General features: G+C 39.8%; 2 protein-coding genes across 2 annotated transcripts; both read left to right on the top strand.

Annotated features, from left to right (window-relative positions):
* Nucleotides 1-4958: 4958 nt before the first annotated feature.
* Nucleotides 4959-6053, top strand: LOC146567118 (uncharacterized). The gene has a single exon (XM_085286733.1). The coding sequence runs from the start codon at nucleotides 4959-4961 to the stop codon at nucleotides 6051-6053; it is 1095 nt and encodes a 364-aa protein (XP_085142859.1).
* Nucleotides 5031-17372, top strand: LOC146567119 (toll-like receptor 13). Its single transcript, XM_085286732.1, has 3 exons — nucleotides 5031-7462; nucleotides 9662-9779; nucleotides 15732-17372. The coding sequence occupies exons 1-3, from the start codon at nucleotides 6025-6027 to the stop codon at nucleotides 15970-15972; spliced, it is 1797 nt and encodes a 598-aa protein (XP_085142858.1). The 5' UTR covers nucleotides 5031-6024; the 3' UTR covers nucleotides 15973-17372.
* Nucleotides 17373-18998: the final 1626 nt, after the last annotated feature.

Here is an 18998-nt window from a genome sequence, read left to right on the forward strand (position 1 = left end):
CTGCTGTGTGAGGAAACTTAATGAATCCTCAGCCAACCGCTCCACCTCCACTCCAAAGATCGTTTCACTGCCCCCTCAAACCATTTATCTTTCTCTCTGCCTTGAAATCCTCCATGTAGATGTTGAGCACACACTTGTTTTACATTTACACCATATTTGCTTGACTGGAAGAGTACAAGACCTACACTTTTTTAAATAAGTAAATATAGGTTGTATGTGGGTTAAACTGGAACATTTAAATTAACATTATACAAATTGATTTATAGTCTTTATTTTGACTCTTGCAGCTGTTTCTTTGCAGTGTTCTTAAAACTTGTTCCTGGACAATTTCAGATAATCTTAAAGAGAGTGCAGGTGAGGCTGGAAACACTTCAAGCATGATCTTTTTCCAAGTTCTGAGACATTTCTGCTCCAGACAAATTACAGTAGTGGATTTGTTTAGGGACAACTCCACCAATGCAGAACCAGGAGCAACACAGCCTACATCCTTGCTAATGTGTAACTGAATTAGATTTCTTAGTAAGTAAGTTTATTCATAAGTTTAAAAAACAATTAATAAATATATTGACATACAAAATATATGGGCAAAAGTTTATGTGCAATGCAAGACAAGCTTAAGACAAATCGAACATGAAAGCCTGCTCTAACACTCTAATCCAGTCCTGAATAAGCATAGATACCACCTCAAATAGTGTTGGGATCAGTTATTCTTAGTGGTTTCCATGACTGGTTTTATTTGTCCAAGTTCTCATGTAGCCACATTTATGCCTTCATCGAATTGCAATGTAACTGGTGGTTTCATCAGAGGGCATTTCCAAGAGCACAGAACCTCAATGTGAACTCTTCTGTGTGTTTCCTTAAATAAAGAGGAAAGTCAAGCACACAACCTGGAAAAACAAGTAAGTGAAAACCATCTTCAAATAAAACCATATAAAACTGTAAAACATGAATAGATCTATAAAACCAAAACTTTTCTGGTAGAAAAGCACAGTTAGTTCTGTTACTGGCATCTATGTAGAAGCCAGTGTACTCCGGTCCCAGCCCTTAATTCCATCAGAAAGGCCATCAGGCATAAAATTTCAGTCAAGCATGTGGCTCATAAAGAGATGTTGGTGTGATGGAAGAGGATGCTAGGTATAGGTTGAAATGGGGTGTGATGGAGATAGATGATCCTCTTTGGCGACCCCTACAGGAGAAAGAAGAAGAACTAAAATGCAAGAAGTGCTTAAAACTGAAAAAGGAGAATTTTCCAGAAAGAGTTTACATATAAGTAGGTAAAATCTGTCATGAGGTATTCTTTTATTTCTACCTTTAGGGTGAGCTGATTGCTTTATATCCTTTCTTTAGTTTATCTTTTAGTTTAGTTTTATTTTAACCTTAATACAGATCAGCTGACTGTGACAAGCTTGTGCAGTAAAAATTTAATGTCCTACTCCGGATTTTGCTGGAAACTGGAGGAATTCATTCTTTGGTGTTGTTACTGGAGTCACAAATGAAATTATTAAATCGAATTATTAATTTAGTAATTACATTGTATTAGTGCCAGATATCTACCTACATAACTTTCCAACCCTTTACAAGTGCTGTGCACGCTCATTCCAGCTATAAAGAAGTGCTGGATGATCTGATTCACTGCTGCCTCACCTCCTACTGTAGGCTGACGTTTGCACATTCACTGAAGACAACCAGTGAGATGAGAGTCAAGATTTCGTAACGCAACAGAGACATCTGCTGGTGAAAAGTGTAACTGATGTGGATTAAAAGCGACTTACTGGCTGACTTACTGGAAGCCCGCCAAATGAAAGAGAAAAACTGCAGAAGTTGGTGGAAAAATGAGACAAATTAATGTCACCACAAGGAAATTTCCCCTTTTTCAGTTTCCCCTCTTAGTTCTGTCTCATTTGTATTGTTCACACTCCCATGTGTTTACCTAGAAAAATGAAATAGTCAGACTACTGAAAACTGAAAGCACGAGATTGAAATTCATGTAACAACATTATCGGATTAAAATTCTAATTACTTTAATTAATTAAAATACTTAATTACTTACTTACTTGATGATGCCCTTCAGTATCCATCTAGGGAAAACAACTACCTGAGCTTGGGTAGTATTCACCTATACATTCATATACACTTACACACATGACAGAGTCAAGTCACAACGTGTAGGTTTAAGTTTGAGTAGTGACATATTTCTATCATTTGGACCCAGTAAGTGCCAGTGCCTCCTATTAATTTGAGAAGATCTGACCTGAGTAAGTTTAGTATCTTAGTCTTGTGAAACAGCCTCTAAATATCTGGGATGAAGTTCATTAAAAGAGTTTTATCTTCAAAGCAGTATTGTTCATAGTTTATCTTTTGATGCTTTACTGTGAGTTTCTGTTCTGTTGTAAGGTGATAGCAGAATATCATTCAGCTAAGGATCTACAGATTCACACAATGAGGATGAGGAAGTGAAAAGGGGAATATATGCTCATGAAAAAAATGCACACACTAAAGCACTAATGTCCTTCAGTTTAGTTTTGAAAAACTCATGGCTTATCATATTTTATACACACAATACACCCTCATATTAATACACATGTAACATGTGACCTATAATAAAACACAGTATATTGTTATACTATTATATAACCATTTTGAAGCAGCCAAACTGTTGTATGTCAATTCACTTCACTTCATTTTTATTTATACAGTGCCAGATCACAACAATGATTCAAAGCACTCCCATTCAAGATCATCTTCTCCACCATGACCAGTCAGTTTTCAGTGCTACTGCACATTTTTTAAATTATCTCTTGGAGGCACATACACATGGAGAACAGGTGAAAACATACCATGTAGTCATTCTTGTTTTACAGTTAGTGCATTGTAATGTAAAGGAGTTCACCAATTTTCAAGCAAATGCTTCTAAAATTTTCAGAATAATGCTCCTCGACATGCAAGTTTGTGAATATATCATCATATACAAATATATAGCAAATAATAACATACAAAGATATGGAGAAATCCCGTATGCAAGGGGAAAGACTTAAAATGAGTATAGGATGCCTTCGATCTTTGGACACCCAGTTAGCATTAAAACCGGCATTGATTCTTTCATGGAAATAACTACATTGGCTCAGGCACACTTCCAGAAATTATTGTCTGTGAACACAGCTCACTATGCCATCCACAAATCCAGATTAAAGCCCTATCATGGAAAGAATAAGCCATATGTGATCCAGAAACACCACTGTCTTCTCTGGGCCAAAGCTGGGTGGAGCAAAAGTGCATTTAATATTTTATTTCAAGCTGTATCAGTTAGCCTTGTCAAGCAGCTAACTGATACATGTACAGTGTTTTAGCATAGAATTGTAACAGTGTAGTCCCCGTAGAACACAACAACACATTAAAAGCAAATTAAAACATTAGCGGTGGATGGTGGTTATGAATAACCACTGAAATATATCTACTGTCAATGGAAAGAATTATTTTTGGAATCTGACACCTGTTTTATGGCAGAATATTAATTTTCTTTTAATGAAATAATTTTATATCACTGTTAAATTAGAGGTAAAAGACCTGCAACAGCAGCAACTGCAATGAATTCATAGAGTGAAAATATACAAACACCACTGTCTGACAGTGCTAAGTAGGCACCATACCCTGGACTGAGGATGGGGGATTAAGTTCCTCAAAATACTGCGATGTCATTGGCAGCACAATATGACAGTGAAAATAAGAGTGGCCTTCATAACTTATATTTTTTTCCACAATCAAAACGCGCATAATTCACTACAAGATCATGACAGGAGCAAGAGTCTGGCCATTCCTCGTCAGGACAGCTCTGGATAGACGGATAACACACTATGACCAAATGAATGTGTGGTACATTGTTTTGTTAAGTAACTGCGTGGCCTTCTCAAACCTGTTTGCTTTCCTGCTATTTTTCATCATTCTTCCATCTCCCCTCATGCCTCTCACCCTGGAGACTTTGGTTCTTTCTTTTGTTTTGGATTTATTGGATTAACTTTATTGGATTATTTTGCTGTAGCCACTTTTCTGTAGCCTCACTGTCAAAACTTATTTTGCTAAACAAGTCTTTTTTCAGCCTCACTAAGTTAATTAAATGTCTTCTTTTCACCTTACCATATTAGAGTAATCTATACAAAAATACACCTAAAATTCCCACAAAATCTGAAATGCCATTATTTAGTTACTAATACTGCTTTGTAGTTTTATTCTTTCTGACTGTATTACATTTAGGTTTAAATGAAAGGTAATATGCTTTCAATGTGGCCTTTTGTTTTTTGTTTCAGTCTTTCTAAAAGCTGCAAGGGAAAGTAAAAGTGTTAGTCTCCAGACATGGACGCCCAAGTCCCAGCATCCCAGCACTACAGTTAAGTTTTTGGTCCAAAAGTCTTTCCATGACACAGTTTGTATTTTTTTTTTCTCTGTACACCAACACAGCCAGCCATATTACCTCATTACACTGGAACTCTTATACCGCCTCCAGACCCTTCAGAATGGAGAATCAATGATTGTCACAGTTCTCACAGGTCCTTTCACTTCCTTCCAATTGGTCAAAAAAGAGACAGAGGGCACATACGACATGCAGATGAAAAGTGTCTCGAGACACAGAAAGCATTTCCTTTAGAACAGAAGGACTGTTTACACCAATGTGATGTCGTAAGTATAAGAATACAGTATTTACAATGAAGATTATTCCTGTTGCTTTAGTTTTAGTTTGATCTAAATTATGCTGAGTATACATACATAAAGTAATAAGAAGTGACATTCTCTAAGACATGAAAATCTGATTTTTGAGGTATTTCCATTTTGTTGTGTTGTTTACTATTCATTTGTATGATTTTTTTTTTAATTCTCAGGATTATCTGTGATATTTAAGCTTACTGTACGACTGTACATTACATTTCTGGTTGGTTGGATTAAGCTTTCCTGCTTGTTATTTTAAAATGGATCTTGGAATGGATGAGGAACAAAGCAATTTAGAAAGAGGAACAAAATGTTGCAAACCAGACATTATTTTCTTGACGCTGAGCATCATCAGTTTCCTTGTTCCTGTTGAAGGGTTTTCTTTGAAGACTTGCAGAATCAGCTACAGTACGGCCATATGTATCAGGAGTAAACTCAGAGCTGTTCCTGGAGATATTCCCTCAACTGTGACAGGCCTCGATTTAACTTCTAATAGAATTTCAACAATACATGCATCAGACTTCAAAGATCTACTAAATTTGACTAAGTTAGACCTTAATAGCAACAACATTTTACAGATAGAAAGCGGTGCGTTTGCCAGTCTAAGTTCTCTTGAGACATTAAATCTAAATAATAACAAACTTGTTACACTGGGAGAAAATGTTTTTGATGGCTTGAGTTGCCTCATTGAGCTAAGAATTAATCAAAATCGCATTAAACAAATGGCATCCACATCTTTTAAGTCCATGACAAGTTTACAACTTCTGGACATTTCTCATAACAACCTGCAACACATTACAAAAGTTCAATTGATATTGCAACATCTGCCACATCTACGGGAGCTGGTAATAAGCAACAATGATTTAACCACTTTTCAGTCATTTGAACTGACAAACAAATCATTAGAACTTCAGTACCTTGATTTGTCGAAAAATCCCCTCGCAGTCTTCAGGATCACTGCCGATGTTTTTCCAAATCTCACCTGGTTTAAAATTGGGAGCCCAGCCAAAAAGAAACAGATGATATGGGACGTGCAAAACAAGACATTTCTTAGTCGTGTTACTACTCTTGACATTAGTGAGCTTCATTTGGGTCTTGGGGACATGGAAAGGTTGTTAGAGTCAGTGAACTCATCATTAACTATTCTGAGAATGAATGCAATGACACATAACCTGACCACACTGATCAACATTTCCTGCACCATCCCAACAATGAGGACTCTGCAGCTTCGAAGCAATAAGCTCAGCTTTGTTAATGCATACTTGTTTAAGTTGTGTATTAATGTAACTGAGTTAGTTTTGACAGACAACAAAATAAAATACATCCATGAACTTAAGGATTTTAACGCTGAGTAAAAACAGGCTTCCACTGGTTCCAGCTGCAACAAGGAATCTACCAACTCTTTCAGAGCTGGATCTCAGCACCAATAACATCAGCACACTGGACTGCCATGATTTCACCAATCAGACAAAGCTCAGAAAGCTTTATCTTTATCAGAATTCAATCACAGCTCTGAAACCATGTCTTTTCAAGGATTTAAAAGGATTACAAACTCTAAAATTACAGACAAACCAAATAACTAAATTGAACAGTGCTTTCAAAGAACATTTGCCTGAACTTAGATACCTGTATTTAAATATAAACAAACTCACTGCTATCAAAAAGGATGAATTTAAAGGCTTACATTCCCTCCTGAACTTGTCATTACACGAAAATCAAATAGAAATTGTTGATCATAAGAGTTTTGTAGGACTGACAAATCTTACCTGCCTTTATCTACAACGGAACTCTATTAAACAAGATAAACTACAAAAAGGTATTTTCAATCCTCTGATCAATTTAAGAAGACTTGATTTGAGTGAAAATCACATCAATTACAATGAAAGTAGAAATTTGCCTGATCCTCCATTTTCTCAGCTGTCCCATCTAGAGGAACTGCTTGTTTTTTCACAACACCACAGGTTGCATAGTTATCTGCCTGGGAACTTTTTGCAAGGTTTGACCAGTCTTTTGAGTTTCAAAGCCAGGAATATCCGTATTGCGTCTCTGGACAAAGACACCTTTGTTTACACGCCACAGCTGCAATTACTTGAACTTTCTTCAAATGAACTTAAAGAACTCCCTTCAGATCTGTTTTTCCCAATTCCAAACCTTAAAAGCCTTTATATATCCAGGACAGCTCTTTACTCTCTAGAGTTCCTTAAAGATGCCAACCTCACAAAGCTGGAGTTTCTACAGGCAAGACAGAATTTATATCCAGTTATCCGCAAAGAAGATATAAAATCCCTACCAGCTCTGACTTATCTGGACCTTCAGGGCAATGGATTCACTTGCAACTGTGATAACAGCTGGTTTCTCTCGTGGGCAATAAATGACAGCAAAACTCAAGTTTATGATGCATATAACTTTACGTGCAACTATCCACAAGAATTCAAAAGTAAGAAGCTGTTGGACTTGGACACCCGCTTCTGCTCAGTTGACATGGGCTTTATTTGTTTTCTCTGCACCACATGTGCAATCCTATGCTTGATAGTGGTGTCCTTCACTTACCATTTTATGAGATTGCAGCTCGTCTATGCCTATTACCTGTTCATAGCTTGGTTCTTTGACAAAAAGCACAAAAACAAGAAAACTCCTCATCAGTACGACGCCTTTATCTCCTACAACACCCACGATGAGCCTTGGGTCATTGACAAGCTCTTACCAAAACTGGAAGGAGAACAGGGCTGGAGACTGTGCCTACACCATCGAGACTTTGAACCAGGTAAGACTGCAGGCTTGAATTCAAAGTTAAATGGTGATTTTTTGACTTGAAAATGTCTCTCAGTTAGCCTGTTTTTGCCCATCACTTCATTCCGGATTAAAAAAAACTATATATAGAGCAATTAAATCTAGAACATTAGTTTTGGTGATCCTCAACCTACTTGTCCAACAAAGTAAACATTTTCTTTCTTTTATTTTCTGTTTTTCACATTCAGACACCCTAGTAACTACATTTTAATTTGTTAACACTACTACAGTAGCTTTGCATGGCCTCAATCAAAGGTTTATCGGTGTCAGTTCAATTAGGGGAGATCATTTGAAAGTAATGAACATGATTCATTGATACAGTAAAATTAATCAGTGTATTTGGTGATTAAACATCAGTGACCTGTCATGGAAGAACAGAATCCCATTAGTGACAGGATTCAGGGCAGGGCCCCCTGGAGTCTAGGTACTGGTGTTTTTCCTCTGAGAGATTTGGGCAAGGTCGAGATAGGGAGGAGGTGGGTTGCACGGAACAGAGTCTGAAAGGAAGACTGGTGTTAAGCATAGGTTTAAACCACACAGAGCGGTGGTTGACTGGTTCAAAGAATGCAAGCAAGAAGATCAGGTTGCACAATAAGGATATCAGTATTGAGAGTGGCAGTGTGGGAAAGTTGTAGTGATGCAATAAACAGACTGGCAACCCAACACCCAGGACAGCAGGCAGAAGCATGACAGCAGATCTTCCTTATTTAAGTTGCATACAGTTTAATTTACATTTTAAAAATTGCTATTATAAAATTTACCATTAATTAAAGGTCAGTGGCTTTACAGCAGTGATGCCAGACAGTATAAAAGCTCTGGGTTTGAACCCGCTAGCTCGGGCCTGTCTCATTGGAGGTTTCCTGTAGCACCCTCAAACATTGACGTAGGATGTAGAGTTATAAAAAAGGGTTTATTCTGGTCTTGACAACCCATGAGAACAGGTCGTGGACGAAAACAATAAAACAAAAAACATCACATCAAAATGCACTCTTGTACTTGGTGCCAATCAATCAAAAGTCCTTAATAACAGAAAATAAAACATTTAAAGTACACAAACCTTGTTAGCTGACATCCAGGAGGGACTAAATAGTCCTTTGTAGCCTTATTATCTTATTCTGCATCTTTTTTCTCACTTATTTCTTCTCTTTTTCTAACTTTGAACATTACTTTCTCCATGTGTGGAGCTAACCATAAGCTGCAGCATGCAGACACCATGTGTGCTAGCAAAAGAGTGGCTGGGTGGAGACCCAAACTGCAAACAACGCTACCCTCCATAGTTCACCACCAGAGGGTGCAAAAGAGCAAAATCTGGACATACAGCTCAACAAAACATCAAATGCAAAAGATCTTTACATTACCTGTTCTTCCTATGCATGTGTGGATTCTTCAACGTCTCCCACATTTCAAATACATACATTCAAATTCACTTTAACTAATAGGCCTCTGTGAACTAAAAAATGTATGGATAGATAGATAGGTAGTGAGACTACCTAACAGCAGATACCTGTTGGAGTACTTTTGATAAAAGTTGTCATTGTTGTGCTTGAAATTGCAAACGTTGTTTTGAACTGCATGTTCAGATATTTTTCTTTCCCTCCCCTACATCTAGGATGGTGGGGGATGCTATTAGCTATGGTGTTTAACTGCAGACAATTGCATGTAAGGTACTGGTTCGCTTATTTAGTAAGGAATGTTTACTTCCTGCCATGTATGGGCTCACCTGTGCTTGTATATGGTGGACTGTTAAAGGAGTTAAGCCATGTACAGGGAAGATGACCCTTTTATGACCAGCAGGAAGTCACATATACAGAGACACACATGCACACACGCACACACACACAGTGCCTTAGCTTTTATGACGTACCATATGGGTTTTACAATGGTTGTGTGTCACTGAATAAAAGGCTGCGAGGGGACGCTGGTTTTTAGGAGTTGGCTGGGATCAGGGGAGGAGCTTTCAGTTCCAAGATCCTGATCCGACCGGCTTCCCTTGCAAGTTGAATGGTCTGAGCTCTAAGTGTCTTGCTTTGTTCATGGGGATAAGTCTCTGAGTCAGCGAGTGCAGACCTAACAATACCTCAAGATACTTTCATATGTACTCCGGAGGGTGTCACCACAGTACTTACATGACCTACTGAGGACAGCCACTGAGTGTAACATTTTCTCTTCTCAGGGAAGCCCATCATAGATAACATCACGGATGCCATTTACGGAAGCCGGAAGACCATTTGTATTATCAGTCACAAATACCTTGAGAGTGAATGGTGCTCCAGAGAGATCCAGGCAGCCAGGTAACCTGTTGGCTCCTTCAGGCAATGTATCGTACATACAGTGGTATGTAGTGTGACTTTGTAGTGTATCTAGACTCATGTGTAGATACACTACACTTAATTAAGACAAATATCTAATCATCCAATCACAAGTCAAGCATTTAATCATGTAGATATGATCAAGCTGAAGTTCAAACTGAGCATCAGGAGGAAAAGTGAGTGAAAGTGGCATGGTTTTTTATTTGAGTGTTTCAGAAACTGCTGATCTACTGGTATTTTTCCCACACAACCATCTCTGGGGTTTGCAGAGAAAGGTCTAAAAAGATAAAATATCTATTGAGTGAAAGTTTTCTGGGTAGAAATGCCTTGTTGATGGTCAGAGGAGAATGAGCAGACTACTTTAAGCTCATATGAATTGAACAGTAACTCAATTAACCACTTGTTACAAACAAGATATGCAGAAGAGCATCTCTGAAGGCACAACACATTTGGCATTAAAGCACATGGGAGTAAGAAGAATTTGAACTAATTTGATTGAAAACACTCATTTTGTCCCTCTGCGAATTATTAACTTATCATGGTGGAGGGCTCCGTGTGCCCCAGGAATCCCAGGGGCTATGTCGTCAGGGGCTTCTTTTGTCCCCTAGTAGGGTATCCTATGGCAAATTGGTCCTGGGTGAGGGACCAGACAAAGAACAATTCAAAAACCCCTATGAGCAGAAGATCGAGGTAATAGTTCACCCTGCCGTGATAGGGTTACGGGAGCCCCACCCTGGAGCAAGACCCAGGAAGGGTGCCCAAGGGCATCTGAAGGCTGGGCCTGGGGCATGGGGCCCGGCTAGCCACAGCCCAACAGAGGTACATGGGCACACCCTCCAAGTGTGTGTGTGTGTGGGGGGGGGGGAGTCCCTGGCAGACTGATCCCTACCTACCGAGATTAGTGATTGGGACATGCAATGTCACCTATCTGGTGGGGAAGGAGTCTGCACTAGTGCGTGAGATTTAGAGGTACTGGCTTTTTATTTCCAGGGGTCACCTCAATGCATTGGCTTGGGCTCCAGAACCAGTCTCCTGAAGTGACACTGGGCTTTGTCTCACTCTGGACTTTCCCTAAGTGAGAGGCGGCAGGCTGGGGTGGGTATGTTAGTATCCCTGTCAGCTTGCTGCCTGTATACTGGGTCTTGGAATGGGTCCTGACTGTCATTTGCGGTCATGCACCGAACAACAGAGTACCCAACCTTCTTGGAGACTGGGGACGTTGAATGGACTACAGGGAGTGCAGAATTATTAGGCAAGTTGTATTTTTGAGGAATAATTTTATTATTGAACAACAACCATGTTCTCAATGAACCCAAAAAACTCATTAATATCAAAGCTGAATGTTTTTGGAAGTAGTTTTTAGTTTGTTTTTAGTTTTAGCTATTTTAGGGGGATATCTGTGTGTGCAGGTGACTATTACTGTGCACAATTATTAGGCAACTTAACAAAAAACAAATATATACCCATTTCAATTATTTATTTTTACCAGTGAAACCAATATAACATCTCCACATTCACAAATATACATTTCTGACATTCAAAAACAAAACAAAAACAAATCAGTGACCAATATAGCCACCTTTCTTTGCAAGGACACTCAAAAGCCTGCCATCCATGGATTCTGTCAGTGTTTTGATCTGTTCACCATCAACATTGCGTGCAGCAGCAACCACAGCCTCCCAGACACTGTTCAGAGAGGTGTACTGTTTTCCCTCCTTGTAAATCTCACATTTGATGATGGACCACGGGTTCTCAATGGGGTTCAGATCAGGTGAACAAGGAGGCCATGTCATTAGTTTTTCTTCTTTTATACACTTTCTTGCCAGCCACGCTGTGGAGTACTTGGACGCGTGTGATGGAGCATTGTCCTGCATGAAAATCATGTTTTTCTTGAAGAATGCAGACTTCTTCCTGTACCACTGCTTGAAGAAGGTGTCTTCCAGAAACTGGCAGTAGGACTGGGAGTTGAGCTTGACTCCATCCTCAACCCGAAAAGGCCCCACAAGCTCATCTTTGATGATACCAGCCCAAACCAGTACTCCACCTCCACCTTGCTGGCATCTGAGTCGGACTGGAGCTCTCTGCCCTTTACCAATCCAGCCACGGGCCCATCCATCTGGCCCATCAAGACTCACTCTCATTTCATCAGTCCATAAAACCTTAGAAAAATCAGTCTTGAGATATTTCTTGGCCCAGTCTTGACGTTTCAGCTTGTGTGTCTTGTTCAGTGGTGGTCGTCTTTCAGCCTTTCTTTCCTTGGCCATGTCTCTGAGTATTGCACACCTTGTGCTTTTGGGCACTCCAGTGATGTTGCAGCTCTGAAATATGGCCAAACTGGTGGCAAGTGGCATCTTGGCAGCTGCACGCTTGACTTTTCTCAGTTCATGGGCAGTTATTTTGCACCTTGGTTTTTCCACACACTTCTTGCGACCCTATTGACTATTTTGAATGAAACGCTTGATTGTTCGATGATCACGCTTCAGAAGCTTTGCAATTTTGAGACTGCTGCATCCCTCTGCAAGATATCTCACTATTTTGACTTTTCTGAGCCCGTCAAGTCCTTCTTTTGACCCATTTTGCCAAAGGAAAGGACGTTGCCTAATAATTATGCACACCTGATATAGGGTGTTGATGTCATTAGACCACACCCCTTCTCATTACAGAGATGCACATCACCTAATATACTTAATTGGTAGTAGGCTTTCGAGCCTATACAGCTTGGAGTAAGACAACATGCATGAAGAGGATGATGTGGACAAAATATTAATTTGCCTAATAATTCTGCACTCCCTGTATGTTCAGCACCTCCACTGCTGATTGATGCCTGTTGTGGTGGTAACAACTAAACCAAATGGTTGACACCAGAGTTAAAGGAAACCATCAGGCTAAAGAGGGAGTCCTATTGGGCTTAGTTAGGCTGTGGGACTTCGGAGGCCACTGATAAGTACCAACAGGCCAACCGGAACACAGCTCTGGTAGTGGCTGAAGTAAAAACCCAGGTGTGGGAGGAGATCATAGAGGTCATGGAAAAAGACTTTTGAACTGCCTCAAAGAGAATCTGGCAAACTGTCAGGTGACTCAGGAGGGGAAAGCGGTGCTCAACCTGCACTGTGTATAGTGTGGTCGAGTACAGCTGACTTTGACTGAGGACAGTAGATGGGCAGTAGAAGGAATACTTAAAGGACCTCCTAAATCCCACTGACACGTCTTCCTTAGAGGAATGGGATGAACAGGACAACTTATCTATCTCCGAGGGTGAGATCACTGGGGCAGTGAGGGCCGCTGGAGTGAATGAAGTTTGCCCTGAACTCCTGAAAGCTCTCGACAATGTTTCATGGAGATCAGGGTTTTGTAATCTGGATTGGCAAACTGAGATGGTGGTTACCATCTTCAAGAAGGGAAACTGGAGGGTGTGTTCCAACTACAGGTGGACACTCCTCAGCCTCCCTGGGAAAGTCTATACCATGGTACTGGAAAGGAGAGTCCCTTTTTTATTTGAACCTTGAATACAGGAAGAACAATGTGGTTTTTGTCCCGGTTGCAGAAAACTGGACCAGCTGTTTACCATGCACCCTCAAGGATGCTTGAGGGTGCATGGGAGTTTGCCACTTGGGTGGTCTCAGAATCTCATCTCTGCTTTTCGCAGCTGATGTGGTTCTGTTGGCTTCATCAGGTGACAGCCTCCAGCTTACACTGGAGCAGTTCGCAGCTGAGTGCGAATGGGAATCAGCACCTCCAATCTGAGGCCATGGTCCTCAGCCGGAAAAAGGTTTCGTGCCCACTCTGGGTCAGGGACGAGTTACTGCCCCAAGGGGAAGAGTTTAAGTATCTTGGGGTCTTGTTTACGAGTGAGGGGAGAAGGGAGGGGAGATCAACAGACTGATTGGTGCTGCAGCTGCAGTGATGTGGACGCTGTACTAGTTCATCGTGGTGAAGAGAAAGCTGAGCATAGAAACGAAGCTCACAATTTATCGGTTGATCTACATCCCTACCCTCACCTATGGTCACAAGCTTTGGGTAGTGATCACAAGAACGAGACCCTGGATACAAGCAGTGGAAATAAGCTGTCTCCGAAGGGTGCCTGGCCGCTCCGTTAAAGATAGAGCAGTTCGGCCATCTGGGAGGAGCTTAGAGTAGAGCTGCTGTTCCCCCACATTGAAAGGAGCCAGTTGACATGGTTTGGGTATCTGACAAGGATGCCTCCTGGGTGAGGTGTTCTGGGCATGTCCTACCAGGAGGAGGCCCGGGCAGACCCAGGACACACTGGAGAGATTACATCTCTCAGCTGGCCTGAGAACGCTTTGGTATTCCCCTGGACAAGCTGATGGGGGTGGCCGGGAAGAGGGAGGTCTGGGCTTCTCTACTTAGGCTGCTGCCTCTGTGACCCAGCCCCAGATAAGCAAAAGAAATTGAATGAATGGATGGATGGATGGATGGATGGATGGATGGATGCATTTTTGCTGGGTAGAAAGGGACAGATCTAGAGGTTTGAGTGACAACTCAGTTATAAGTAATAATAAAAATGGCATAATATAATAATATATTTAAAAAAGCTTTTTCTTGGAGCTCATTCTTTTCAAAACTGAACTTGTTTTTTTTTTATTACACTAATTTGTTTAGAAAATGTTCTGATAACTTTTTCAAATGAAATTTACAATTAGTTTTCATCACCTAATGAATTAACAGAAAGGCAATAATTCATATGAAGGAACTGTTAGCCAGCAATAAACAATTGGCATACTGTCACTGTAATTCTAGTTTAAGTTATATTCTTGGATTTGTTGTTCTTCACGATTTTGGTTCTCTTTATTGCGATATATATATTAGTTCCTTGGCTTTAGGTTTCTGTTACTTTGCCTTCCCAGTGTTCAACGTTTCATGTCTAGTCACTCTTGTATTCATGTTCCCCATGTCTCTTCAGTCATGTCTCGTTGCCTCAGTGTCAAATCCGCATCTTTGTGAATGTTTCCTGTACTTTGATAGTCTCGTGTGCTATGTGAGATTTTTCAGTTTTGCTTCCTCCCAGTCTGGTTATGTCTGATTACTCCCAGATGTGCTCTCCTCCTGTGTCTAATTCCCTCCTTATTCGCTTGTGTATTTAAGCCCTGTGTTTTGCTCTGCCTGTCGTCATGTTGTCCCATGTGCTGTGACTTTTTCTGTGTTTTTTCACATCCCTGGTAATAGCTAGCTCCCTGTTTTCTAGTCTTTTAGTTCTTTGCCTTCCAGTTTAGATTTTGTTTTCGTGAGTTCCAGGTTTTGTTTGTTTTCTGCTTCAGCGCAATAAAAGTTGCCTCTTTGAGTTCATCCCTCTATTTCTGTCAGTCCTGCGTTTGGGTCCCGCCTGTCCCACGGCACTAAACATGACACATATTACGGTTCACTTCCCCATTTATGTGATTGCAGGTTTTCTAGAATCCTTATTGTTTTACCTAGTTATTTACCTTTCAATTTAAAAAAAACATTGATAGTAGTTTTTACCACTATATGGAACTTGATAAAATTAACAACAATTCAACGTTACCCACTACAGCAGTTTTTCCAAGGAAAATAATCCTACACCAAAAGTATAAACTCCAGCAAACTGCTGCACACGCCAGAATGTCTTTTGTCATATCTACAGCTGACACGTTACCTCTGCAGTTAATCCTCCATACTCTGAGGATTACCCAAGACATTTGCCTTGCTAGTCAGAACTGAATAATATTTGAAAAAGCAAGTATTGCAATTAACCTGTTTAGTGGCATTTAACCTGAACCTTTCAAACTGGCATGCATAAAACTTCTTAAAAAAAAATTTTCCAGCTTTTATTCTCCTCCTTAATGTGTTATTATTTGTTTTATTTTATTCTTTCGAATCAGTTTTGTGTCTTTGTCTTACAATGACTTCAGGAATTCAAGACATAAAGCACTTGAGTTTCTTTTTCTCCATCTTTAGTTTTCGTCTGTTTGATGAGCAGAAGGACATACTTATCCTGGTGTTTCTGGAGGACATTCCCAGCTATCTGCTGTCTCCCTACCACCGCATGAGGAAGATGTTGAAGAAGAAAACCTACCTGAGCTGGCCACAAGCTGCAGAGAACACAGAGTTGTTCTGGGAAAAACTCCGGCAGGCTCTAGAGACCAGTGAAAATCCAGAAGCGGAGCTGTTACTTCTCACTGTGTCAAACACGCCATGATGAAAAGGAAATATAAAGTAATTGTTTAGCAACAAGTGTAATTCATAGTTTTTGAGATTCATTTGCTTCAATACCAAAGGCGCAATACGTTTATTTGAAGTATACACCTTGTTGAACATTTTCACAGCGCTCAATTTTGGGGGTTTTTTTCTTTCCAATCAGTTTTCCTGTTGTTTAACAGAAATTGAATGTCACTTGAAGTGTTTGTTGACCAGCTTGAATACAATCCAAGTTACTTAGTTACCGTAAGTTTTTGAGTGTCTGAGCTCTGCCATTTCACATCTGATAATAACAGATGCACATTTAATGTGCCTTGAAAAAAAGGTCAAAAGTCAGCCTCAGTGTGCTATCCGGTTGTTCAGTCTGACATCACTAGCCGTGTCTGGGTCTAAACTCCGCTGCAGGTCCATATATCACTGTGGCATTACTGAGAGTTGAAAAACTGTCTAAAGTCTTTCATCTTTAATAAAATGATCAGCGTTCTGCTCTACCAGGTGTAACAATTGAGTTTAACATCCAGGCATCCATGAAAACGGAATTTATGACATTTAACAGAGTTAGAAGTTAGCAGGGAGTTAGCTCGCTAGCTTCTATCTAAATACAATATAGCATGTCCTGACTGCGGGGTTTTGGAAACAAATTAAAACGTACAGCTCTGCTATCACTTCCAGCATAAATGAAGACAGAAAACTAAACAGCAGTGACATTTGTAGGGTTACTGAAGTTGGGCTAGCTGGTATATAATGATGTGCTACGTGACCGCTAGCGACACAGCTATGTTAGCATAATATAAACAAGCTAACTTTTTTTCCACTCGATAAAAGTTAACGTGAGTGTTCTCGGTGGTCAGAAACAAATGTAATCGCATGGCAGGATGCTGTAAAAGGACCAAACTTCAGCCAGGAGAACAACTGAGATAATCCATCCACAATACGAGGTTAGTCATTCATATACTGCTGCATGGGCTGGGCTGTAGTTACATACTAAGGTTTTAAAAACTGAGCTTAAATAAATGATTAGCGGTAATAAAAGCCGAGGGAGGTCAACAGTGATCACTGACTGTTTTAGGAGCTTTTTGAGATCAAATAGAAGAAAATACATAACATTAAACATGTTAACAACACAAAAGCCATATTAAACGCAGACTACTTTAGACCCGGAAGTAGGATTCGTCGCGTCATCACTGAACAACCGGATTACCAGGCCATGATTTTATTGTAAATTTGTTTGTAATTATTTCATGATAGTGAGTTACCATGTTCAGATATTTCTGTAATCTTAATGTGTTTATTGTTTCTGCACAAACTGTTTACATTTTGTTTGAAATAGAAAAATGGAAGAAACAACAAATAAAACGATATTCTGTCTTTGATGAATTCATTGTAGTTTGCGGTTGATTGGGCTATTACAGAATCACACTTTTAATCTTCACTTTAGTCTTAAAAAGATACTAGAATATTGTATGATATAAACATACAGGAACAGCAAAAATAATGTATACCTGTAAGTAGAGATGGACCGATCCGATATTACGTATCGGTATCGGTCCGATACTGACCTAAATTACTGGATCGGATATCGGAGAAAAATAAAAAATGTAATCCGATCCATTAAATATCACGAAAGCACCTCACAAAACTTGCAACACGCCGTAACTCACCTCAGAACGTTAGCACGTTGGAGCAGTATGCATCACGTGATAGAGCGGCTGTGGCATGCGGGACCTGTCGGTGGTCTGGATAGCATGTGGAGCTTCGCTAGCAACCCGGCATTTCATCTCCGACAAAGTTATCCCCGAGAGAAGTAAAGCAAGTGTGTAAGTCCATCTCTGAATGTTTGTAAAGCATTCCTGCGTTAAGCTTAACAAACGATATATGGAGCGACTGCCTCTTCTCACTGCTACTTCAATCATGAAACTGCTTAACGATCAGCTGATCGGCTTTTCTGTCGCGAGTCCGTGTCTCTAGTTTGCTTTTGGCCCACTTTGCACCAGAAAGAGGAAACCAGCGGCTGAACAACAGCAGCACGTTTAAGCTTGATCAGCTGTTGTTAGAATGTATTTAATATTACTTTCTACTCGAGGATCTTTTTCTACGTAGCTGGCTGGTAACTGTGCAGGGGCGGATCTAGCAAAGTTTAGCCAGGGGGGCCGATAGGGCATTAACAGGGAAAAGGGGGCACAAAGACATACTTTTCTTTCTTATTCTCATTTAAAATGTCTAGCTTTTAATAAATAAGTATCTGACACCCAAAGTTTTAATTAGATGTAAAATGAATAGAAGTCAATTACTGTATATAGTGACTATTAAGTCTAATATATATATATACACCCTAGTAAGCTATAGTACTTTTTCCTTTGGGAAGGTACCATCTGTGCAGTCTGCAATTTTGTTGAAGAAAGATGTTGAATCTATTTAATATTTCTTGAAAAATAATTGATTTCTGTGCATTTTTTTTCACACTGCATCAAATTAAGGTTGATTACGTCGATTAAGCATCATGAGGTGGAGCGTGAGGGGTGGTTCCCTATTTTTTATTTATTTATTTTTGTTGTTGCTGGGAGTTGGAACCCTATTAGTTAGGTTGCTTAATATTTATGCTAAGTACTCTTTAAAATACCAGAATAGGGAGGATGGTGTAGGTTTAAGTTTATTAGATTGATCAGTATTGCTGAACTATGAAATTTGTTTTTTTTTTGCATACAGGTATAACAGAATAGCTTTAGTGTAGTTGTTGTTTTAAACTTGAGTATGAACTTATACAAAATGCAGCAAGATATTTAAAAAACTGTTTTATTGATTAAAAAACACACTATATCGGATTCATATCGGTATCGGCAGATATCCAAATTTATGATATCGGTATCGGACATAAAAAAGTGGTATCGTGCCATCTCTACCTGTAAGTAAGGACTCAGATTTGACTCTAAGTATTCTAGAGTCAAATGTGAGGCCATCTGTCCAACAGCTAAAGCAACCGGACAAGGATCCCAAGCACAGCAGCAACTCTACAACAGATTATAGCAA

Source organism: Mchenga conophoros, linkage group LG9 (assembly GCF_057382185.1).
Source record: "Mchenga conophoros isolate Kocher_MC1m ecotype Shallow Benthic linkage group LG9, M_conophoros_male_GT1.1, whole genome shotgun sequence".
Taxonomy (NCBI): Eukaryota; Metazoa; Chordata; class Actinopteri; order Cichliformes; family Cichlidae; genus Mchenga; species Mchenga conophoros.

What these genes read in the sequence shown, in the direction of transcription:
- LOC146567118 (XM_085286733.1), top strand. Translation starts at nt 4,959, where the DNA reads ATGGATCTTGGAATGGATGAGGAACAAAGCAATTTAGAAAGAGGAACA.
- LOC146567119 (XM_085286732.1), top strand. Translation starts at nt 6,025, where the DNA reads ATGAACTTAAGGATTTTAACGCTGAGTAAAAACAGGCTTCCACTGGTT. An exon ending in CCATCGAGACTTTGAACCAG is followed by an intron (nt 7,463 to 9,661) that starts GTAAGACTGCAG and finishes TTCTCTTCTCAG; the next exon opens with GGAAGCCCATCATAGATAAC. An exon ending in AGAGAGATCCAGGCAGCCAG is followed by an intron (nt 9,780 to 15,731) that starts GTAACCTGTTGG and finishes CTCCATCTTTAG; the next exon opens with TTTTCGTCTGTTTGATGAGC.